The sequence below is a fragment of the Paralichthys olivaceus genome, chromosome 3 (assembly GCF_024713975.1).
Source record: "Paralichthys olivaceus isolate ysfri-2021 chromosome 3, ASM2471397v2, whole genome shotgun sequence".
Lineage (NCBI taxonomy): Eukaryota > Metazoa > Chordata > Actinopteri > Pleuronectiformes > Paralichthyidae > Paralichthys > Paralichthys olivaceus.
The window spans coordinates 26233705-26258612 of record NC_091095.1 but is presented as its reverse complement, the minus strand read 5'-3'; the positions used below and the strand labels follow the sequence as shown (position 1 = coordinate 26258612).

Genomic DNA, 24908 nt, shown 5'->3' with positions numbered 1-24908 from the left:
GCTGCCACCTACAACAACACCACAGACCTCCAAGAGTACACAGACACTGTCACTGTCTACATCTGCAAGTGCATTGATGATGTAACAGTACGAAACACCATCACTGTTCGAGCGACCTGGAACGCTGCCTTCAAAGCACGAGACCATGTGGGCCTGAGGACAGTTAGGGCCAACCTGTACCGTAGCATCAGAGAGGCTAAAGGCACATAAGAACACACTGGCAGAGAAGTCCACACCCCCTCCAGATTACCAGGTGATGACACTGTCCACAGACAGTGTGAGGAGATGTTTCAACAGGATCAACGCTGGCAAAGCTCATGATCCTGACAACATACCTGGTCGAGTGCTGAGGGATTGTACGGGGGAACTCTCAGATGTCTTCACAAACATCTTCAACATCTCATTTAATCAGGCTATTGTCCCCACATGCTTCAGAGCCACCACCATCACCCCTGTCCCGAAGAAGGCATCTCCCACCTGTTTCAATGACTACCGCCCAGTTGCACTCACTCCCATCCTCCTGAAGTGCTTCGAACGGCTAGTCATGCAGCATATCAAGTCAGTCCTCCCCCCCTCCATAGACCCCTTCCAGTTTGCATATCGGTCAAATTGCTTGACTGATGATGCCATCGCCACTGCCCTGCATGCTGCCCTCACACATCTGGACACAAAAGACTCATGTTAAAATGCTATTCATTTACTTCAGTTCAGCATTATCACAATCATCCCCAAACTGCTCATTCACAAACTGGACCAGCTGGGGCTAAACACATCACTGGGCAACTGGCTGTTGGACTTCGTGACCGGGAGACCACAGGCAGTACGGGTCTGCAGCAACACATCCAGCACCATCACACTGAACACTGGGGCTCCTCAAGGATGTGTGCTGAGCTCCCTCCTCTTCACTCATGACCCATGACTGCACACCATCACACAGCTCCAACCTCTTCATCAAGTTTGCGGACGACACAACCGTAGTGGGTCTCATCAGCAACGAGGATGAGACCAACTACAGGAGCAAGTGAGCCACCTGACCCTGCGGTGCAGTGTCAACAACCTGACTCTGAATTTTGAGAAGACGAAGGAGATCACTGTGGACTGCAGGAGATTGCGCACCCAGCACGCTCCCCTGACCATCAACAGCGCCGTTGTGGAGAGGGTGAGCAGCACCAAGTTCCTGGGTGTGCACGTTGCAGAGGACCTCTCCTGGCCCAACAACACTGCATCCCTTGCTGGGAAGACTCACCAGCTCCTCTACTTCCTCCGCAAGCTGAGGAAAGCCAGAGCCCCTGCCCCCATCATGATCACCTTCTACAGAGGCACTATCGAGAGTATCCTGACCAGCTGCATCATGGTGTGGTATGGCGCTTGCACCGTGTCCTGCCGGAAGACCCTCAAGCACATCGTGAGATCATCGGTGTCCCTCTGTCCCCCCACCAAGACATCTACAACACCCCCAGAGCCCTCTGCCTTGCAGGTGACCCCACCCAACCGTCCCACAGCTTCTTCAGCCTGCTACTCTCAGGGAGGGGACTGCAGAGTTTCCAGGTAATTAATCCTAATTTAAGTTTAAAACTTGTAGTTTCACTGTGCTGTCTACAAAATAGATATTAATTCTACATTTATCTTACATAACTTACATAACAGAAAATTGAGTATCAATATTATTTAATGGGAACTATATATGGAAATTATAACTTTGACCTCATCTCTCTTTACACTGAATTCAAATTGTTGTTTCTGCCTTTTGTTTACTGTTTTATCCATCATCCCAATGCAAACAGTGCCAGCTTGAGTGGGATTGATGTTTGCAATGAGACCTGTCTTGCAGTGTTATTGCACAGGAGCGTTCAATTCTACACATAAATACTATCAATAAGCTAATTGGATACTGTTATGTGTTGTTTCTCCTCTGCTCTCTCTCTTGTCTCTCTCTCTCCCCAGTGTCCATTCAGGTGCCTCCCATTTCCCTGTAACTGCAGTGTGAGGGTGCAAGGCTGGGCACAATCACTAATCAAGGCCACGGTGGTTAAGAGGCAGAGAGAAGCAGACACCCAGCCCCAGTGGGCCATGTGGCAGCAGTCAAGCTCTGTGCTGGGGATGTGGTGATCTCCTCTGCTTCAATTGTGTGTGTTGGTAGTGTGACCATTTAGGTTGTTTTAGATTGTGGTTTTCAGTTCAATTATTACTGTTGCTGACAGAGTCGCTTGTAGAAAGTTGTTTATTAATAAATGACTCCTTTGTTCATTTATACTGGATTTATACAGTTGTTGATTTTAGCACAGATTTATCTGACCTGTTGATAGTCTCCCTGTCCAAGGACACTTGTCGCTCTTACTCTATTTTGCTGTTGCAGAGATGTCCTGAATGTGATCACAGAGCAATCCTGGCTAAGCTACAGATCTGCTCGCCAGAGGTTACATGTTTTTGAAACGTGCTGAGAGATGGACAGAGCTTTCGTTACCTGAGAGAGTATAAGTATTGAACGATGTGCCTCCTCCACCTAAGACAAAAAAGGTAATGCTCTCTTTCTTTGGAATGGCAAACTATTCTAGACACTGTATCTATGAGTAAGCTGCCATGGACTCCATCATCGGCACTGCCATGCTTCAGGCTGTGCCAACCACAGCACAGCGGACAAAGGAGACGGACAAGGCGTTTAATGATCTCAAAAGGTCACTGATAACTAATAAAATACAGATCATAAGCATGAACTGGTGGAAGATTGTGAAAGAAAAGGGCACATTTCTTGCCAGAAATGTTCTCAAAATGCATTTTAATGCCCAAACTATGTTATAAAATGACATTTTTATCTGAAAATACAAGGAATGTCGGCCATGTTTTCGTTCTCGCAGACAGGGATTTGAGAGTCTCATGGCGGGGCACAGGCCAATGCAAAACAATGAGAAGACAAAAATGTAGGCAATTTGACAGGCCAAAATTGTGAGATGCCTACGTTTTGCCCAGTGGACCAACGTAGCTATTACACGTTTTCAGATGAGACTGGGTTGCAAAGGGGCTCTCTCCAGCTCCCCCTGACTACAGGCAGCCATTTTGTCTGTAAGTTTGTGAGAAGAACAGTTATGGCACAGAAACATCCTGGTGCAAGTCTCATTACTGTCCTGTTGCATATTACTCGTCATGCTTGTCGCCTGTTGTTCTTGGCTGTCTCAGAGCTGTAGAGGCTGTTGCTCTCAGGATTCAAAGAAAAGAAAACAATACAAATTTCAACCATTGTTTTGGATCATGATTTTTTGGTTCATGTTCCCCATTCAGTTTAGCATATCTTGAACATTTGTGCTACTCAGCACATGACAGCAGCTTGTTAATCTGGTTATCAAATGATCATTCACAAGCCCCCACCCAAAGTTAAAATGCTCACTACATCTGAACCCAGATACTTTTCTTCTTATGATGGATGAAAAGACCAGATTTGTTGCAGACACCAATATCAAATACTGATTTCATTCTGTGCATGGACAGTCAGTAAGCAGAAAGTCTGATAAAATAAATAATAAATAAAAAGTATTGCTATGCTGTAATAACTGAATAAAAAGTATTGGAAGCATGAGCATTACCTTCTGGTTCCTTTGCTCAAGCCACAGTATTGTACGCTCTTACAAGAACTTGCCTTCTGGCAAAACAACAAAGTTGCAACCATTTAAAATGATTCTAAACTCAGCAAAAAAAGAAACGTCCCTTTTTCAGGACTGTGTATTTCAACAATAATGTTGTAAAAACCCAAATACCTTTACAGATCTTCATTGTAAAGGGTTCAAACAATGTTTTCCATGCATGTTCAATTAACCATAATCAATTAATTAACATGCACCTGTGGAATGGTCGTTAAGACCTTAACAGCTTACAGAGAGTAGGGATTTAAGGTCACAGTTCTAAAAACGCAGGACACTAAAGAGACTTGTCTACCGACTGTGAAAAACACCCAGAGAAAAATGCCCAGGGTCCCTGCTCATCTGCGTGAACGTGCATTAGGCATGCTGCAGGGAGGCATGAGGACTGCTGATGTGGCCAGGGCAATAAATTGCCATGTCCGCACTGTGAGACGTCTAAGACAGCGCTACAGGGAGACAGGAAGGACAGCTGATCATCCTCGCAGTGGAAGACCATGTGTAACAACACCTGCACAGGATCGGTACATCCGAATATCACACCTGTGTGACAGGTACAGGATGGCCACAACAACTGCACGAGTCACACCAGGAACACACAATCCCTCCATCAGTGCTCAGACTGTCCGCAATAGGCTGAGAGAGGCTGGACTGAGGGCTTGTAGGCCTGTTGTAAGGCAGGTCCTTAGACATCACCAGCAACAACGCCGCCTATGGGCACAAACCCACCTTCGCTGGACCAGACAGGAGTGGCAAAAAGTGCTCTTCACTGATGAGTCACGGTTTTGTCTCACCAGGCGTGATGGACGGATTCATGTTTATCGTCGAAGGAATGAGCATTACACGAGGCCTGTAACCTGGAGCGGGATCGATTTGGAGGTGGGGGGTCCGTCATGGTCCGGGGCGGTATATCACATCACCATCGGACTGAGCTTGTTGTCATTGCAGGCAATCTCAATGCCTTGCGGTACAGGGAAGACATCCTCCTCCCTCATGTGGTACCCTTTATGCATGCTCATCCGGACATGATCCTCCAGCAGGACAATGCCACCAGCCATACTGCTCGTTCTGTGCGTGAATTTCTGCATGACAGCAATGTCAGTGTTCTGCCATGGCCAGCGAAGAGCCCAGATCTCAATCCCATTGAGCACGTCTGGGACCTGTTGGATTGCAGGGTGAGGGCTAGGGCCATTCCCCCCAGAAATGTCCAGGAACTTGCAAGTGCCTTGGTGGAAGAGTGGGGTAACATCTCACAGCAAGAACTGACAAATCTTGTCCAGTCCATGAGGAGGAGATGCACTGCAGTACTTCAAGCAGCTGGTGGCCACACCAGATACTGACTGGTACTTTTGATTTTGAGCCTCCCTTCATTCAGGGACACATTATTCTATTTCTGTTAGTCACATGTCTGTGAAACATTTTTAGTTTATGTCTTAAGGTGTTGACTCTTTTAGTGTTCATACAAATATTTACACACATTAAGTTTACTGAAAGTAAAAACAGTTGAAAGTCAGAGGACGTTTCTTTTTTGCTGAGTATAGATATGATTTTGGTGTTGATTGAAGTAAATTAAATAGTTAAGAGGTTGTCTTCTCTGTCCATGACCCCTTTCGTTTCTATTGCCCACTGTTAAACATGGTTCATTGCAGGTGGGAAAAGGGGGATCAATGAGATAATAAGATTACAGGACAGCACAGTGAAACACAATCATTTGTTACATTAATAAGGTCCATTTATGAATATGGAAATAGATTTTGTAAATAAGCAAAGTTTTTAGATCTACAAATACTTGATAGTAAGTGTAGACCAGTTTTGGAGACAGGAAGAAAAAAATGTGTCGTTAAGTGCCAATAAGATGATGCCGTTAGCTATAAATGGCTCAGGTCAGGTTGAGAGAATTAAATAAAAACAACAATGACCAAAACGATGATGACCAGTGATTTTACTGTGAGTGCATTTTTTAAACTGTTAATATGTTTTGTTGGGTTGGGAAGAAGTTACAAGTAGTATCAAGTAGTAGATAAATAAGGATTAAAAAAGGTGGAGAACAACATATGTGGAGGGCCCCATGCCTGTTTTCGCCTTGGGCCCCAAAATTGCTAAATCTGCCACTGGTGGGGCCATCCATGTTTTTTTCTACCTGTAGACTAATACCTAATGCTTTCCATGATTTCTGTTATTTCTAGTAATCAATCTAGTAATTTTTTGTCTAATAAGCATGTTTCTGTTACTTTAATTCAATAGATAATTAAGACATTATACATGATTTACAGGACTGTTACATTTTGGGATTATTTACATTTGATAATTTGTATTTGTGGAGGTGAAGGGGTGGAGAGAGCACCTTCACCTGCACCACAGAGGATCAGTCAGCACAGGTGAGAGCTGTTAGCTGATTGATCCTCAGACTTGAAAAGGCAGCAGCAGAGCTGCCTCGGGAGGAAACACATTGGCGAAGAGAGACTGAAGCTGAAGGTCCAGCAGAAAGTGCTGGACCCTTTAAGTTAATATTTTGTCAGTTCTGTTGGCCTGCAATAAAAGATGTTGCTGAACACGGAATGGGTGAACTGGTTTGTCTCTGGCTGTCGTGGTGGGAACCCCGTGGCGTGGTCTACTGCCACACTGGCGCCTGAACAGGGACCTCACACAGCCAGAGACATGGACTGGGTAAAATCGTTGGGGAAGGGGACGGAGGAGATCCTGAGGCAGACAGAGGAGAGCCTGAGGCAGACGGAGGAGATCCTGAGGCAGACGGAGAGGATGAGGCTTGGGCGTCTCACCTGCGACCCGGTCAGCGCAGAAGCTGTCGCCTCCGGTCCCGGTGCTGAGGTCGGCGGGGAAGCCGACACCTCCGGGTCCTGCTCCTCTTCCTGCGCCCCGGTCAGCGGAGAAGCTGACGCCTCCGGTCCCGGTGCCGAGGTCGGCGGGGAAGCCGACACCTGCCGACCCAGCTTCGAGGGGTGGGTCTCCCGGACGGCGGCGCACTCCTGTTCCGGGGTCCAAGGGGCCCGTGCGGCGGCGCCCACCTTCCAGGCGGCCAGAGAGACGCCGCGTCCCGCGACGCCCACCTGCTCGACCCCCGGAGCGCCTCAGTCGGTGGGCTGGGTTCCTCCCCTGGCCGGATGGAAGGGGGGGAGTAGTTCAGGCCGGATAGCTCCCGGACCTGAAATCTGACGGTGGGGGTATGTGGAGGTGAAGGGGCGGAGAGAGCACCTTCACCTGCACCACAGAGGATCAGTCAGCACAGGTGAGAGCTGTTAGCTGATTGATCCTCAGACTTGAAAAGGCAGCAGCAGAGCTGCCTCGGGAGGACACACACTGGGGAAGAGAGACTGAAGCTGAAGGTCCAGCAGAAAGTGCTGGACCATTTAAGTTCCATGTTTTGTATGTTCTGTTGGCCTGCAATAAAGAGATGTTGCTGAGCACTGAATGGGTGAACTGGTTTGTCTCTGGCTGTCGTGGTGGGAACCCCGTGGCATGGCCTACTGCCACAGTATTCAATTCAAATGTTTCATTCCCAGTTTAACTTTAGGTTTGAGCTTAACTTGTATTTTAACAAATGTTAGTGTTCCCATTTGATGTAATTGTTAAAGTGTTCTTATCCCAAGGTTGTGAAGGTCTAAAGCTCCAGATCAATTTTTAATTGTCCCATACAATATAGTACTGACCACTGTCAACTTACTGTTGAAAAATGCTTTGTTGTACATTCGTACATTGTGTGGACGTAAGTGGTGATGATCAAAGGACTGTACTACCAGTGCCTCAGGTTTCCTGCTCATGTACATGCATGAGCCACTAGCTTATGTAATAAGTTATGGCACAGGCTAATGTCATCACAAACACCACCTTGATGTATAATTATTATAATATGTGTGTGCTCCCCGGGCCCCGCCCCCACTCACTCGCTCAGAGTGTTACACAGGGAAATGAGAGGAGTGCTCATGTGAAGTAGAAGGCAAGTTGAAGAATGGTGGAAACACTGAAAATACAGTACCTACAGTCACATCTGCTCAATGATCAGCTGCTTCATAATCAGCAGAAGCTGCAGTTGATTTATACTGAGCTTGAGTTTCCTGTGTCCTCCTCCACTCTGACCTGCTCTCACTATAACTAATAAACACTCATCAGTTATTAGGACCTGATCAGTACACTTAGTGTTTGTTTGATTCGCTCCAGAGTTTATGAGACTGCATTTAAACATCATCAAAAATGATTTGTCAACATTTTGTCCTCACAAGACGTGATGTGAACAGCAGGACTCAGTGTTAAAGTGACTGGAGCGACACGGATACATTTAATTACCCATCAAACAGGTAACCTTAGCCATCATCGCAACAATTCCCCCCCTGAGAAATTTGGTAGGAGTCGCCACTGCCTTTCTTTAAAATGGTGGACAGAAGTAATTCGTCCATGACAAAATAACCAAATTATATTTAATGCCAATAGAACATATAAGGTCAGACGAGATCCGGGGTTCAAAAGCCATGCAAGGTCACGAAGACCGTGTATGTAATGAGTGTGCATATTGAAAATGGAAAAAAGTTGCCTAAAATACTAGCACAACCAGAGCCAGTGAGTGATATAGTGCACGTTATATGAAGGATGTATAATGTAGAACAAAATAAAAGGTTCTAATCCTTTCCTCATGTAAACCCTTGCTAATTTCAGTCATTTAATCAGAGGGTCTTCTTTTAGTAGAGTGATAGAGTGTTTCATGAATGCAATGATGTTGTAATGGAAAATTATATAATCATACTATATTATGTATTATCTCTGCTTATGCATGCTATATGTAACCACACTATTATCCCTGCGTATGCATACCATGTGTGACCTGACAAGATGACCGTTGGTGACCTACGTCATGGCAGATTTAAGATGACCTTTAGTCACAAGATTTACTAGATATCAGTCTCTGAGAGGCAAAGTTCCACCATTATACTCAGTTCTCTTTGTTTCAGAACTCAAATTTCCACAAACTTGGTGTCAGAAAGGGGATCCCATGTGTGATTCGTCTGGAGCCACGAACTGATGGTGACTGATCATCCTGAGAGAAAAAGTACTTCAGTACTTCAGCCTCTACCTCAGTGAAACACTGAGAAGTGAAAGAGAAGAGAGGACTGACCGCTGGGGCCCCCGGATAGTCACCACTGGGGTCTTCACACAACAGGACCTCCGTTGTCCTTACCGCGAGACTGTGAAATAATTCTGAAATAATTTATATAAAGATTTAGTCAACAAATTAATCAAACAAATGGTTTCTTTGATTTCCAACTGATTGCATTCTGATTGCCAATATTGTCAATACAGGGAAGAGTAATATTACATGTTTGGAACATATAGGTATGGACCTTAGCATTGTGGCGTTAACAATCTGAATTTGTGGTGACGATCGCATCTTAAGTCTATGAAGACTTCAGGGACCTTTTGTCACACCTCAGCAAAAGTCAAGTTAAGTTTTTGTCTTGTCCGCATGTTTGTATTGTGATTTCCTTTTTTATTTTGAAAAGTAACTCTCCTCTCGTTTCAGGTCACTTGCCCTTCCTCATGTGCCTCAGTCTGATTGTCTTCCCCAATCCTGATTATACTCACCTGTTTCCCATTACCTCCATGTGTGCTTATAGTCTGCGTCTCTCCTTTGTCCTGTGCCAGTGTGTCTTGTCCCTTGTCGAGTCGCACCAGCCTTTCGTCACAGATCCATAGTTACAGTCGGTTGCTTCGTAAAGAGAGTTTTTTTGTTGGCGTTTGCCTTTAAGTTTTCATAGCTTTTTTTGGTAGTGTAGTTTAGTTATTGTTAGATCTTGTCTCTCTTCGGAGGAGATTTTTGTTTATATTTATATTAGAAGTATTGTCCCCCTAGGTAAGAGTTTTGTTCTTTTGTTAATGTTTATAGTTAATTCCCTCGCAGGAGGTGATTTGATTTAGTAACTAATTTTCATAGCCTTTACCCCCTTTAGATCAAACCTTAGTTAAGTGTTGTTTTTTCTTTCCCTTGTCCCTTCACGGAAGGTAGGATATTTGAATTGTAAGTTTTGTAATCATCCCCTCTTTATTGAGGCCCCCTCTGTCTTTTCAGTCTTTGTTTTTTTGTGAAAATAAACACAAGAGCTGCATCAGCTGTTTTTTCCTAACTCTGCATCCGAGTCTGATCCGAGTCCTTCCTCGGAGTCGTGTGCGTGACACCTTTGACAGAAAAAGGTCTGGGACTTTAAGGGATCAGAGACTACAAGATGGGAAACAAAGGAACTAAATAGAATCTGGATAAATTGCCTGATTTTGGGGCTCAAAATGTGAAAATAATGCAGACTAAACATGGTGATGTTGTCACCAGACCTTAATCAATATTGAATTTGGCTTCCCCAGAGGGGGGACATTTAGTCCAAGGCAATTAATAAGGTTGGAAGAGAAAATAGAACTGGAAATTAAAAAGAGAAAATCATAAAGAAAAGTAACAAAAAAGGATTTGAATGAAATTGAGACACATCTGAAAGCACTGAGTGTGTTTAAAAATCAAACAGAGTGTATGGTAAGAAAAAAGAATGCAAAACAAATGTCGTATGGTTCACAAAATGATGATAAAATGGCAAATGAATGTGAACTAATGGATAAATCCGCTCAGAAAAAGTCTTCTTTGTTTCCTACAGTGCCTCAGTGTGTCCTATATTCGCCCACCAGCAACCCCATTACCCTGACTCCACAAATGGAACAGCGGACGTCAATAGCTCCTGTAACCCAGCAGCAAAGCCTACGCACAGACTGCAGATCAGTTGACATCCACCTGTGCTGCTGGTGTTGCCATACCAACCCTGTCAATGCTTTAGGTGGCCGGACCAAATGGTCCGCTGAACTGAAACAACTCTTGATATTGAAAATGTCAGTGCAGGAGAGTGGGCAAAGTGTCTGGTCATTTTGCTACTGATGACCACCACATTCTAATTGGGGAAGACCTTTAATTTTTTCTATAGAGAAACCCAACAGTTCCCACAATGAGCAGCACTTTGGCAACTATGGAGGAAAAACTCCCTCATTAACAGTGAGAAACCTCGAGAACCGGGCTCAATGTGGGCGGTCATCTGCCTCGAGCGGTTGGGGAGGAGAGGGGAGATGGGTGGAAAAGAGGGGAGAGAAGAGAGAGAAATGGGGGAAGAGAGAGAAATGGGGGAAGTGGGAGAGAGACCAGGAGCACCAGGCATCAGGTTTAAACTCTGACTTGTTATAAAAAACAACAACAACAACCGTGTAAAGAAGTTATTGATTATTAAAGATAGCAGCAAAAATGTATATAATTATTAATTAATAATAAGTATTGTTGTGAATAATAATAATAATAGAGTTGTCCTGCAGTTCTGGAGTCAGAGATATCTGCAATGAGAGAGAGAAAGAGAGAGAGGAAGTATGGGTGGAAAAAGAAACATAGTTATTGACATTTAAAATAAAGAAATGAATGAATGTGTGTGTGTGTGTGTGTGCAACCCTTAGCATAACTAAGGGATGGTTCAGGACTCACCTGATCCAGAACTAACTATAGGTTTTGTCAAAAAGGAATGTTTTTAGTTTAACTTTAAATGCAGAGATGGTGTCTGCTTCCTGAACCCAGAGTGGGAGCTAGTTCCACAGGAGAGGCGCCTGGTAGCTGAATGCTCTCGAATACTTACGCTGCAGCATTTTGGACCAACTGGAGGCTTTTCACAGATTTCCTGGGGCATCATGATAATAAAGAATTATAGTAATCTAGTCTAGAGGTAACACATGCGTTGACTAGTTTCTCAGCATCCTTCTAAGACAGGTTGTTTCTAATTTTCACAATAGGGAGGCTTTACTGATACCATCCAAGGTGACTATCTGTTCAGACAGTGTTTCTCTGAGATATTTAGGGCCAATTACAAAGACTTCAGTTTTGTCTGAATTTAGAAGTAAGAAGTTTTGGGTCATCCAGGCCTTAATGTTCTTGAGACATTCCTGAAGTTGAACTAAGCAATTAGATGACACAATGGTACAAGTTAAACATGGAATACAAGACTAAAAGTGTAGGTCTATGTAGCCAGTACCCAAATATTGATCTAAATACTCTCGAGGTTTAATAAAAAATCTTATGACAATTCTTATCCAATATTCAATTTCACAGAGTGATAGTTAATTTAAAAAGTATTTAGCTCCACATGTTTCATGTAAACATGTAATGTCTTTTCATTTCAAAGTTATGATTATGATATTGAAATCCTAGCTAGTCTGAAACATCTAACGGGCCACATAATGAAAACTCTTAACAAAATAGTTATATTATATTGATGACTCTAAGACATACACATTTATGAGACGACATCTCTTCAACTGCCTGGCCTACCATGAAAGGTCAAAGTACTTAGAATATAAGCCATGGAGCAAAACACATCTGACAGGTGACACCATTCTGTATCTACTTTTAATCTGAATCCCACTCTTGCCAAAGCAGAGAGCAGTTTGTTGGTTAAATTAAACTGGCTATTCCAAGTGGCTTGAATGGCAGTTTCACATGAATGCCAATGCCCTACTCTGTTGTCCAGCCAGTATCAAATGTATTTGCCCTTGGTCTGAGCATCAAATCCTTGACCTAAGAGGACGTATTTGTCTCTGACCATCTCTGTGTTAAGTGTGACTCCCCGTTAAATGTTGCTCAAAAACCCATCAAATCCACAAAAAGCTCACGCATCTTAAATGAACATAGTGCCTCAAAATTCTCATCTCACTTTTCCACTTGACAATAATCTTTACGAGTCATCTGATCCCAATATTCTACTTAATGGCTTCAATAACAGCTGTCAAATCACACTAGATACTATAGCCCCCATTAAATCAAGAATTTAATCACCTGTTAACACCTCTCCATAGGTTGATGACAGGCTAAGAGAACTTTATAGGCTGTACAGAAAAGCTGAATGGAAGTGGAAAAAGACAAAACTTCATGTCCACTACTTACATATGAAAGACCTCTTAACTTCTTATGATAACAAAAAGTTATAGCTTCTCCAGCCCCCCCAGCAGCTCCAGAGCAGCTGGGAAGCCAGGTCGGCTGGGTGACTGTTTGATATAAGAAGCGTAGCCCTAAACTGAAGCTCCCGGTTCACCACCAACTTGTTCACGTCTCAAATAAATGTTCCCCACTCAGCGACACACCTGCTGAGGAACAAACTCTGATTATTGGCAACTCTGTTTTGAGTAACGTGAAGTTAGCGACACCCGGACCACAGTTAAATGTTTTCCTGGGGCCAGAGCGGGCGACATAGAGTCCTATTTAGAACTGCTGGCTAAGAGTAAGCGTAAGTACAGTAAGATTGTTATTCACGTCGGCAGTAATGACCTCCCACTACGTCAGTCGGGGGTCACAAAAATCAATATTGATTCGGTGTGTACATATGCAAAGACAATGTCGGACTCCAAAATTTTCTCTGGACCCCTGCCAAATGTTTTCAGTGATGACATGTACAGCCACACGTCATCCTTTCACCACTGGCTGTCGAGGTGGTGTCCAAATAACAACGTGTGCTTCATAGATAATTGGCGAACTTTTTTGGGGAAACCTGGTCTGATTAGGAGAGATTGTATTCATCGCACTTGGGATGGAGCAGCTCTCATATCTAGAAACATGACAACATTTGTTAGACAGTCCACACCGTGACAATCCAGAGTTGAGACAAGGAGGCAGAGTCGCAGTCTTACATGCTTCTCTGCACTTCTATTTGAACAGTCACCCTCACAATATCCTATAGAAACTGTGTCTGCCCCCCGACCACCTAACAAAAGTAAACAGGAGAGGGGTAATACATTCAAACCTAATATAAGTTTACACAGCCAATATACTGGTAACAAAAACATAATTATTGCATATTGCATAAACATAATAATGCGGTTTATTAAATATCAGGTCACTCAATACAAAATCGTTACTAATTAATGACCTGATTACCGATCATTAAATCGATCTATTATGTTTAACAGAAACCTGGCTGCAAGATGGAGAATATGTAGGTTTAAATGAAGCAACGACCGAAAGTAAGTTATAATTCCTTTGAAAATCTGATAATCAGCCTCACCCATCCAAGCCTGAAATCACATAAACCAATTCATCTAGTTATCATACATCGTCCCCCTGCCCCTTACTCAGAATTTTTATCTGAATTCTCTGAATTTCTATCAGAGCTAGTTCTTTGGACAGATAAAATCATTATAGTAGGTGATTTCAACATTCATGTAGATATTGCCAACGAAAGCCTTAGTTCAGCTTTCAAATCAATAATAGACACGATTGGTTTCATTCAACATGTGAATAAACCCACCCACTCTCTGAATCACACTCTTGATCTTGTTCTGCCATATGGCATAGACATTGAAAATTTAATAATATTTCAACATAACCCTCTTCTGTCTGACCATTTTTTAATTACATTTGAATTTACAATTACTAATTGCACCGATTCTGGACAGAAATTCTATTATAGTCAGTGTTTATCTGATAAAACTGTGAATACATTTAAAGAACTGCTTCCTTCTAGACTTACCTCTCAGCCATGTGTCAGTACAATACTGGAAAGTTATCAAAACTTTACTTTGTCAATAGTACAGCAGCCTCATTAAAAACAACCCTTGTTGCTGTCGCCCCGTTAAAAAAGACGAAGGTAAATCAGTGGAGATTAGCTCCATGATATAATTCTCAAACACGTGTTTTAAAAAAGACATCACGGAAACTAGAGAGGAAGTGGCGTTCCACCAATCAACATGACTTTCACCTAGCCTGGAATGATAGCCTGATGAATTACATGGAAGCACTTAGCAATGCCAGAAGCTCTTATTATTCATTATTAATAGAAGAAAAATAAGAACAACCCCAGATTCCTCTTCAGCCCTGTAGCCAGGCTGACAGAAAGTCACACCTCTACTGACCCATCTATTCCTCTAACCCTGAGAAGCAATGATTTCATGAGTTTCTTTACAAATAAAATTATAACCATCAGGGATAAAATCCACCACCTCCTCCCAACGAATAGCACATACATAGATACATTGTCTGGTCCTGAAACCATAGAACCAGATTTACGTTTGAACCAATTTTCTTCTATTGATCTTCCTGAACTTACCTTAGTAGTTTCATCATGTAAACCAAATACTTGTCAATTAGACTCTGTCCCAACTGGACTTTTTAAGGAAGTTTTCCCACTGATTGACAGTTCCATATTAAATCAGCTTAACATGTCTTTGTAAACCGGCTATGTACCACAAGCATTTAAGGTAGCTGTTATTAAACTGCTTAAAAAGCCTACACTTGATCCAGAGGTTTTAGCTAATTATAGACCCATATCAAACCTGCCCTTCATTTCAAAAATCCTAGAAAAAGCTGTTGCTAACCAGCTGTGTGATTACTGAGTTAGTAGCAGTTTGCTGGACAAATTCCAGTCAGGATTTAGAATCCATCACAGCACAGAAACAGTGCTATTGGAAGTCCCTAATGACCTTTTTCTGGCATCAGATGATGGACTTGTCTCTGTACTCGTCCTGTTGGATCTTAGTGCAGCATTTGACACCATAGATCATAAGATTCTGTTACAGAGACTAGAACAACATATAAGGATCAGAGGAACTGCACTAGACTGGTTTAAATCATATTTATCAGATAGATTTCAATTTGTTAACGTCAACAATGACTCCTCCATGCCCATGCAAGTTATTCATGGAGCTACACAAGGTTCTGTCCTTGGACCGATACTCTTCACATTATATATGCTCCCCTTAGGCAACATCATGAGAAAGCACCACATACACTTCCATTGTTATGCAGACAACACCCAGCTGTACATTTCTATGAAGCATGATGAATCTAATCACTTAGTTCAACTTCATGAATGTCTCAAGAACATCAAGGCCTGGATGACCCAAAACGTCTTACTTCTAGATTCAGACAAAACTGAGGTCGTTGTAATTGGCCCTAAACATCTCAGAGTATCACTGTCCGAACAGATAGTCACCTTGGAGTGTTTCAGTTTGGCCTCCAGCTCCACTGTAAGGAACCTTGGAGTTATGTTTGACCAGGACATGTCATTTGACCCACATATAAAGCAAGTCTCTAGGACAGCTTTCTTCCAACTGTGCAATATTAAGAAAATTTGAAACATCCTGTCTCAGAAGGATGCTGAAAAAATAGTCCACGCATTTGTTACCTCTGGACTAGATTACTGTAATTCTTTATTATCAGGATGCCCCAGGAAATCTGTAAAAAGCCTCCAGTTGGTCCAAAATGCTGCATCACAAGTGCTGACAGGAACTAGAAGGAGAGATCATATCATTCCTGTCTTAGCTTCTCTACATTGGCTCCCTGTAAAATAGAATTCAAGATCCTGCTCCTCACATATAAAGCTCTTAACAGTCAAGCCCCTTCATATATCAAAGAGCTCATGACCATATTATCCAAATAGATCACTTTGTTCACAAAACACAGGCTCTCTTGTGGTTCCAAGAGTCTGTAAGAGTAGAACAGGAGGTAGAGCATTCAGCTACCAGGCTCCTCTCTTGTGGAACCAGCTCCCACTCTGGGTTCAGGAGGCAGACACCATCTCTGCATTTAAAGTTAAACTTAAAATGTTCCTTTTTGATAAAGATATAGTTAGTTCTGGATAACTATAGGTGAGTCCTGAACCATCCCTAAGTTATGTTGCTATAGGTCTAGACTGCTGGGGGAACTCCCATTATTTACTGAGCATTTCTTCCCTTCTCTCTGACACCTGATGGTGCTCAAGTGTTCCCAGTCTCTCTCACCTCCTCCTCCCCACTATCTCTCTCTCTCTTCCACCCATCTCTCCTCTCCTCCCCTTTTTCTTTACTCACCCCAACCGGTCGAGGCAGGTGACAGCCCACATTGAGCCCGGTTCTTCTAGACTAGAGTAGTGGTTCCCAACTTTTTCCAACTCAGGGCCCACTTGAAAATCTCAAAAATGTTTACAGCCCACCTCCGACCCAATAAACAATACAGAGGCCAAATAATGCGTTCTCAGTCCACTTTTTTTATTTTGATGAGAAACATGGAACATTCAGGACTGATCTGAAAGCACATGGAACATGCAGGAAGCTCCACAGTGCAGGGAGCACTTGTTGAAGTGTAATGTTAAATGCAGGAACCACAGCACAATTTTATATTTTCTCTCAAGTGAACAGACAGAGACAATAACACAAGGGCACAATAACTTCAGACCTGACAGCAGAGCTCAGTATGAACTAAATGCAGTGCAGAGATACATTAACTGAATTCCATACACAAACACACACACCATTTTAATATCTTTTAAAAGTATTTTTTTTTAACATATGGAACAGTATTCATATATTATTTTATTTTTATATAATTACCCCCCACCAAAATCATACTATTTTGAAAGTGATTTGATGGCCCACTTGCAATACCGCAGCCCACAGGTTGGGAATGACTGTTCTAGAGGTTTCTCCCAGTAATGAGGGTGTTTTTCCTCCACAGTTGCCTCAGTGCTGCACATTGTGGGAACTGTTGGGTTTCTCTATATATTTACAATTTTAATTTCTTGACCTTCTATGTCAAGTGACTTGAGATAATGTATATTATGATTTGGCGCTATACCAATAAAATTGTATTGAATAGAATATCCATTTAAACTACCTAACTATTCTAAATTTGTATGTAGCTCCAGGGTCAAATTCATTTTAACTACTCAAATCAACATGGCAATGAGCAAATTCAATTGAACAGACCATATCCAAGTTTATTTCAAAAAGGAGATTGCATTCTCTGCCATAAAATTACTCAACATAGACAGATGGCAAGTTTTCAATTCACATAATTTGTTACAATACCTTCCTGGAAGATGGAGCTGGTTATAAAATAATGTGTCACAGAGAGAGAAGGGAGAGATAAACAGTTAGCACATTATTATAATTTCAGTTCAGTTATTAAATCAAATCACAGTGTAAATAAAATCGATCACTACTGGTAACCTAAACCTGCATTTTGACACACAAAGTCAGAACACAACATGGCCTAAAGCTGTGATCCCCAACACTGTGATTACTGAAAGCAAATCCACATGATGTGACCGTTAATAATTTGGTCAAAATAGATGGAAACAAGGTAACAAAATATAACTTGTTTTTTGGAGCAGCTTTACCACCATCCAGCACTTGCTAATAACTTTGTTTAACAGTTCAATATAATCTTCACTGAGCTTAACACCACTGATATAACAACCCTGGTGATGTAATTTGATGATAATGCCATCAGCATGTCGGCTTACCTTAAGGAACTACAAATTTATTACAAAAATCCTGCATTATAGATGTAACAGAGGTGTATATGTAATAGCTCAGGGGACTTTAAACAAACTCTGAAAACTTATTTTTACTGCATAACAGGTTCCCTAACAACAAATAAGCTTCTACCAAATTTGTAATCATTGTTTATTCCAGTGAGTTGTTTAAAAAGGTGTAGATCTACTGTATGAGCCATAAAAGATCCAACATTTGAATCATAATGCTATGACAGCTGGTGGGTTGTGTGGTTGTTGTGATTCAAATCTGATCAAATCACACATACAATGTCCTAATGAGGCACATGTTCATCAACACTACCCTGAATCCCTGTATCCGATTTTGTCTACCTCCATCCCCCTAGCAGATGCAAGACTAACTCCTCGTCTTCTGCCAGAGAGAGACCAGTGTCCAGAGGTATCTGTTCATTATTCAGCTGTCCTACTTTCTTCCTCTTCCCTGCTCGAAGCTCCTCATCACTGCTTTGTTGCCTTTTTGCTGATTTTCTTTGATCACTTTGACCCTCCTCCTTTTCCTCCTCCAAAGAGCACAAATTGTCAGGGTCCGGAAGAGCGCTGGGGTCAAAGTCATCTTCGCTGTGATTGGCCAGGTATGCTACCACCTCGTCCTCAGACTCCTCTTCAGAGTGCTGTCCGTGCTGCCTGCTGGCCTCCCTCCTAGCTTCCTTGGCCTTCAGCCTCTTTTCTCTGTGTTTAGCTTTCACTTTGCGGCTGTACTCCTGCTTGTCAAACTCCTGGTCTTCATGTTTCAGCCTTTCCTTGGCCTTTTCAACATTGATACCTGAAACCTCCTCCTCTTCCTCACCAGCCACTGCCCGCTGGACAGGTGGCCACAACTGCACAGCATCTCCTTCCTCATTAAAAGTTACTTTTGTGTTGACATGGAAGTTTCTCTTGAGGACCTTTTTGGCATCTTTGAACTTTGTTTCTTTTTCAACATTTTTTTTGGAGTCCTTGGAGAGTCCCCCCTCAGTTTCCTCCTCCTTTGTAAGACTGAAGACATTCTTTGTTTTAACTTTAAGTAGGTCCAAGTCTCTTAGGTCATCGTCGTCATAATTGTCAACCTGAAGTCGTGTATTCAGCTGATCTGCATTTTGTTCATCACTACTTTCCCCATCGCCATCTGACTGATTGTTTTGGAATTCCTGATGAGGAATGTTTCCTCTCAGCTGAGCCTTAAAACTCCTCAGCTCATGGTCTTCAGACTGCTCTGCCTCTGTCTGTTCTTCTCTCTCAGCTGTCAGTGCCTGAACTTTATTTAAGAAGCGCACCCTTGGAGCCACAGCAAGGCCCAGCGAAACAGCAAACTCTTGAATATTGAGTTTCAAAACGTCAAACACCTCTTTGTTCTTCATCAGGTAGACAGAGCGCAGGTAGGAAACAAAACACCTCTGGGCTCTCTCCTTCTGCTCTTTCTCCTGGGCCAGGAAGGCGACAAGCTTCTGCTGGACAGCCTGAAGTTTCTCTGGGTTCACCTGGTATCAACCACACAATGAAATGAATTAATACTGATGTTGTTAACTTTTCTTTTTAAGTTATAATAACACTTTGGAACAATATATTTATTGAGGGTCTTATGTAAAAGTAAAAAGACAAAAGCAAAAAAACAATATGTCTCTTAAAATAAACAACTATCTGGTTTCCTTTGTAGAAAATCCAACATTTATATTTGTTATATTGCATACAACATCAGGCCACTCTGTCAGAGATATAAATGACATTTTTCATGCTGATTTGCTTACGAGAAACTAAAATTTTCTTTGTTTTGGATCGTACTCAAGGGGAATATAGGTTAAAGAAGTTTGAACTTTTTTGGGAGGGCTTTGGCTGGCCTTTGCTATCCTCAATGTAAAATATAACATTATGAGTGATTTTATCCGGTTAAGTAGAAATGCCAGAAGAAACCATATGTTTTCAGATTGGTTAAATTTTCAGCTAAGTTAGTTTATGATGCCATCAACACTTTTTTAGAAAGTTTGGTAATAGTGGTTGCTGATATAACATTACTTATCTGAAGGGGCATGATAGTTGAACAGTTTCTGATCAGTAATACCAATGCAATACTTTGTTGATCCAAGGCCAATGGATAGTGTTTTAGCAAATACACCGGTGGAAATCAGTAGTTTTTAAGCTGTCCAGTGGAAACGATCACTATAAGAGCACAGTGTTCACAGATTAAGTCATTTTAGTAGGCAATTTCAACATTCACGTAGCTGTTGCAAAGGACAGTCTTAGTTCAGCATTAAATTCACCAATTGACTCATTTGCTTTTACTCAAAATGTAAATAAACCTACTCACTGTTTCAATCACACTCTTGTTCTGACATATGGCATATTGGAAATGTAATAATATTTCACCAAAACCCTCTTCTGTCTAACTATTTTTAATTACATTTTAATTTAGGATTTTTAACTATGCTGGTGCTGCACAAAAATTATATTGTAGTTAATGTTTATCAGATAGCACTGTCAACAAATGAAAGGGAAGAATTCCTCTAACATTTACTCCACAGCCATGTGTCAGTACAATACAGGAAAGTTAAAAAACTTCACTCCCACATTTTATTAATCTATGTGTTATAACAATTGTTCTGAATTCAATTATCTCGCGCAATTGTCTATTAGTATTCATATAACAAAGCCGTGATGTAGAAATTATAAAAATTAAAAAAAATCTCACTGTTATAATTGTTCCAATGTGTTAATGTGTCTGTTTTTCAGAATGAGACAAAGCAGCATGGATGACTTTTTCCACAAAAGGAGCCAAAATGCATGCACACCCAAGATTTCTGCTGAGCAGTCTTGCTGATGATTCAAGGACATGCTTAGTTACATTGCACTATATTCATTTTACTTTAATGGTACAAGCTCTAATACTAATTTAATTTGGAGAGATTTTGTATGGGACTGTAAAAGGCAGATTAGCAGTGCAGACTGCGCTACTTTTGGTTGTGGAATAATATCTTGCAGTGCATACTTTGTTTATATCATATTTGTTTGAATTGAATTGACTGAAATTGAACTGACACGTTTTTAAAATTTATTTTGGATAAATTAATTTATAAATCGAATTTAAAATAATTAGATTAGATAATTACATATTTAAAAGATTTATTTTTTTAAATAGTTATAATAAAACAATACAAATTGTATCGTGTGCTGTCTAATTTATCCCTATGTGTGTACTTTGTTAGAGGACAGAAAGCTGTTTGAATGTTACAGACCTATATACTGACCGTTAAGTGTCTCTTTCTTGTGTGTTTTAAACTGTATACTGAAAATGAACATAAACAACAGCCTGCACATATGTCATTAAGTTGATTAGAACTTTAAGGGATTACATGATATTGTACCATTTCCTCCTTTTTGGTCACTGTAAGCATAGCATGATGTGTATGTCTGATGTCTTACCTGGATTTTATTGATGGGAACCCTCTTCTCCTGCAATTGGCTGACCATGCCCTTCTCCTCTGAGGGGAGCAGAAGTAACAGGGCCTCTCCACCCTCCTTGTATCTGGCAGTCCTGCCCACCCTATGGATGTAGGTGTCTGCATCCTCTGGACAGTCGAACTGCAGCACCCAGTTCACTGCAGGAAAGTCCAGGCCTCTGGCAGCTATATCAGTGGCAAAGAGAACAGCATTCTGCTTTTTGATGAAGTCATTGTAGACCTCCACCCTCTTCATCTGCTGCTGCTTGCCATGCAAAGCTAGGATGGGCATGCCGGGTCTGAGCCGACAGAAAACTCTGAACAGGTATTGTACCTCTTTGCAGCAAGCAAAGAAAACAATGATCTTCCTCTTCAAGTGGCTCCTAATGAAAGAGTAGAGCATGTTAACTTTCTGGTGGAGCTCACACACCACATAGCTCTGCTCCAGGGTGGCAGGCGTGCTGAACTTTGCTTTCTCGTGTACCCACACATACTGTGGGTCTTTCAGGCTGAGCCGGGCTAGGTCTTTGACAGACTTTGTCTGTGTGGCAGAGAACAGCAGCGTCTGTCGGGACCCAGGAAGGTTCTCCAATATGGCGTTTAATGTATCCGCGAAACCCATGTCCAGGATGCGGTCTGCCTCGTCCAGGACCAGCATGTGGAGGTCGGATGCGTGAAATGTGGCCGTTTCGTCCATGTGCTGCAGTAGTCGGCCCGGCGTGCAGATAACGATGTTGGTGCGGTGGATTCTCTCCGATTCACTCTTTAGATCCTTCCCTCCGATGATGAGCCCCGCTGAAAACTCGTGGTTCTTGCCCACCTTACGCAGAACTTCGAAGGTCTGGTAGGCGAGTTCTCTGGTGGGGGAAATTATGAGCGCACCGAGGCCGTCGACGGAGCTCCACTGCTGTCGATACAGACACTCCAGCACCGGTATGAGGAATGCCAAAGTCTTCCCGGAACCAGTCTTAGCCGCAGCGAGGACATCTTTACTTTGCAAAGCGAAGCCGATGGTCTGTCTCTGGATCTCTGTTGGTTGTCTATACTGAGCTTCCTGTAGCCCTAGCAGGGTTTTCTTTGAAATGGGAAAATCTGAAAACCTGACAACGTCTTTGGTGTTGATCGCTCCATACCTGTTTACAAGTCTGTCAATGTACTCCCGTTCGACCTGCCACTGTGGTTTCTTCTCCGCTTTCTCTCGGTTCACTCGTGCTTTCCTCTTATTGTATTTTTTCTTCCACTTCTCGAAGTTTTTCACCGGGTCGGCAATGTCCTTCATCTTTGTTGGTTTGGGTTTCTTTCCGAAATACTCTGAGCTTTCGGCTTCCATAATTTCATCCAAACAATCACGATCACCAGCGGTCCCTCCTAACACACGTGGAAGCACCTTCTAATGCCGGGTTTTACGTGACGAACTCCAAGCTTTCCTCGTGTGACGGGTCGCCACAGATAGGTGCTAATGCACTTTTTAATTGGGCGTGGTTGTTCGCGTTCCGCAATTAAAGACAACCGAAAACACAGATTCCAAGATTGGAACCTATACTTAAGCTGTACCGCGACTGCCCCCGAACAGCGTGGAAGAGGCAGTTAGCCGTCGCTTTCACCGTGACGTCAATATCACGCGACACCAATCTCTCTCCGTTGTAAGAGTTGTAGGGGTTCTCAGGTCTTCTTCTTCTTTTTCTTTCCGGCAGACTAGGCACTATTTAGTGCATTGCTGCCTCCCACAGGTAAGGAAACATCACTGCAGTTTATGTCCTCAGTTTATATCTTGCGATATAAGTTTGTAGTTTGAAGGAAGTGCAAGACTTCCCTATCTCTCTTCTTCTTGTACATCACCAAGCACTGTTTTTATAGAAAATGTTTCAGTACCCAGTTTGCCTATTTTTATAAATAGCTCCCTCCTTTCTTTGGCATAGAGTGGACAAAACATCAAAATATGTTGGACAGACTCCAGGACTCCACAGTTGCCATCTCTGTGTTTTCCCACAAGCACCAACCCACTTGCTAGTCCGCAATGACCAAGCCTTAACCTTGTCAATTTGATTTCATCAATTCGAGGCACGGTTATTTTATTGACAGGTTTAACTGACGCTTGCATGTTGTATAGTTTTCTTCCTCTGATGTCTCCATTCCACTCTTGCTGCCATATCTGATTCAGCTTTTCACTGATGATGCTACGACACTCCATCCTTCCAAGTGGCACTTGTACATCTACTGTATTTTTGCCCAAACTTGCCTTTGCTGCCCTATCTGCCACCTCATTGTCCTCTACCCAAACATGTGCTGGCACCCATAAAAACCCCACATTACTTCCTTGTATCTTCACTTTAGACACCATCATTAAGATCTCCCCAACTACTATATCTGGCCTAGCTCTGTTTCCTTCTCCCCCCACCAATGCCACTAGGGCAGATATTGAATCTGTGCACAGTTCAACTTTATCCCATCCTCCATCTTCCACCCACTACAGCCCCCACAAAAAAGCAATTCATTCTGCAGTGAATATTGAAGTCCTATCTGGTAGTCTTCTACTCTGACAGATTTGAACATGGGGGATGCATGAACCAAACCCCACTCAATTGCTTTCTGGATCACTTGAACCATCAGTGAAAATATTAATATAATTACTCCATCTGCTTTCTTGAATTGACAGATCCACATCAGCTTCTGCCCACAGCCATGGAGGGACAGGTGGCCAGCATACAAAGGGCCCTACTCTAATTCCATTTAATCCAAAATCCTCTCTATATATTCTTTTGGAACTGATATAATTACCCCTATTAATTCTACTTAATGTGACCACTGGTTACTCAAAAATATTATGGCAAAAAAGTGACAAGTGAGATAATTGAGTAGATTTTAAGTGCTACAACTTTGATTAAAAAGTACTGAATAAATTAACTACATTTAAACAAAAAAAAAGATTAATATTTACTAAGTATCTGAGCAAAAATAATTTAGATGTATGGAATATTTGATGGAAATTGATTTGTATTTACAGAATATTTTGATGGAAATTGATTTGTATTTACAGAATATTTTGATGGAAATTGATTTATATTTACTGAATTTGTCGTGGAAATTGATTTATACATACTGTATATATAATGGAAATTGATTTGTATTTACTTATATTTGGTGGAAATTGATTTATATTTACTGAATATATATTGGAAATTGATTTGTATTTACTTATATTTGGTGGAAATTGATTTATATTTACTGAATATCTGGTTGAAATTGATTTATATTTACTAATTATCTGGGTTAAATTGATAAAAGCTTACTAAATATCTGGATAGAACTGATTTGGATTCACTTATAAAACTCATAAAATAAATTATATCAACTCATATTTTAGCATATTGTTGCTTAATTCAACACAATTACACTGCTATTCTTACTTATCTGTACATCTGTTTTAATTCATCACATCACAAGACTTTAAATCTATTCAATAACGTTGAATGTCACTTTTTTGCCACAATTTTCAATGTCTAATCCATTCAATACCAGGCCTTTTGGTGCCA

At 41.8% G+C, this 24908-nt stretch overlaps 2 protein-coding genes across 2 annotated transcripts; one reads left to right on the top strand and one right to left on the bottom strand.

The window, feature by feature from the left end:
• Nucleotides 1-1692: 1692 nt before the first annotated feature.
• On the top strand, nucleotides 1693-4672 carry LOC138407265 (uncharacterized). Its single transcript, XM_069522616.1, has one exon. The coding sequence runs from the start codon at nucleotides 3954-3956 to the stop codon at nucleotides 4656-4658; it is 705 nt and encodes a 234-aa protein (XP_069378717.1). The 5' UTR covers nucleotides 1693-3953; the 3' UTR covers nucleotides 4659-4672.
• An 11965-nt stretch (nucleotides 4673-16637) lies between these two features.
• ddx10 (DEAD (Asp-Glu-Ala-Asp) box polypeptide 10) lies at nucleotides 16638-23012 on the bottom strand. The gene is made up of 2 exons (XM_020081324.2): nucleotides 21359-23012; nucleotides 16638-19422 (listed from the first exon to the last, which is right to left on the bottom strand). Exons 1-2 carry the CDS (start codon nucleotides 22703-22705, stop codon nucleotides 18274-18276), a joined length of 2496 nt encoding a protein of 831 aa, XP_019936883.1. The 5' UTR covers nucleotides 22706-23012; the 3' UTR covers nucleotides 16638-18273.
• Nucleotides 23013-24908: the final 1896 nt, after the last annotated feature.

What these genes read in the sequence shown, in the direction of transcription:
- LOC138407265 (XM_069522616.1), top strand. Translation starts at nt 3,954, where the DNA reads ATGCCCAGGGTCCCTGCTCATCTGCGTGAACGTGCATTAGGCATGCTG.
- ddx10 (XM_020081324.2), bottom strand. Translation starts at nt 22,705, where the DNA reads ATGGAAGCCGAAAGCTCAGAGTATTTCGGAAAGAAACCCAAACCAACA. An exon ending in TTCCCATCAATAAAATCCAG is followed by an intron (nt 19,423 to 21,358) that starts GTAAGACATCAG and finishes GGTTGATACCAG; the next exon opens with GTGAACCCAGAGAAACTTCA.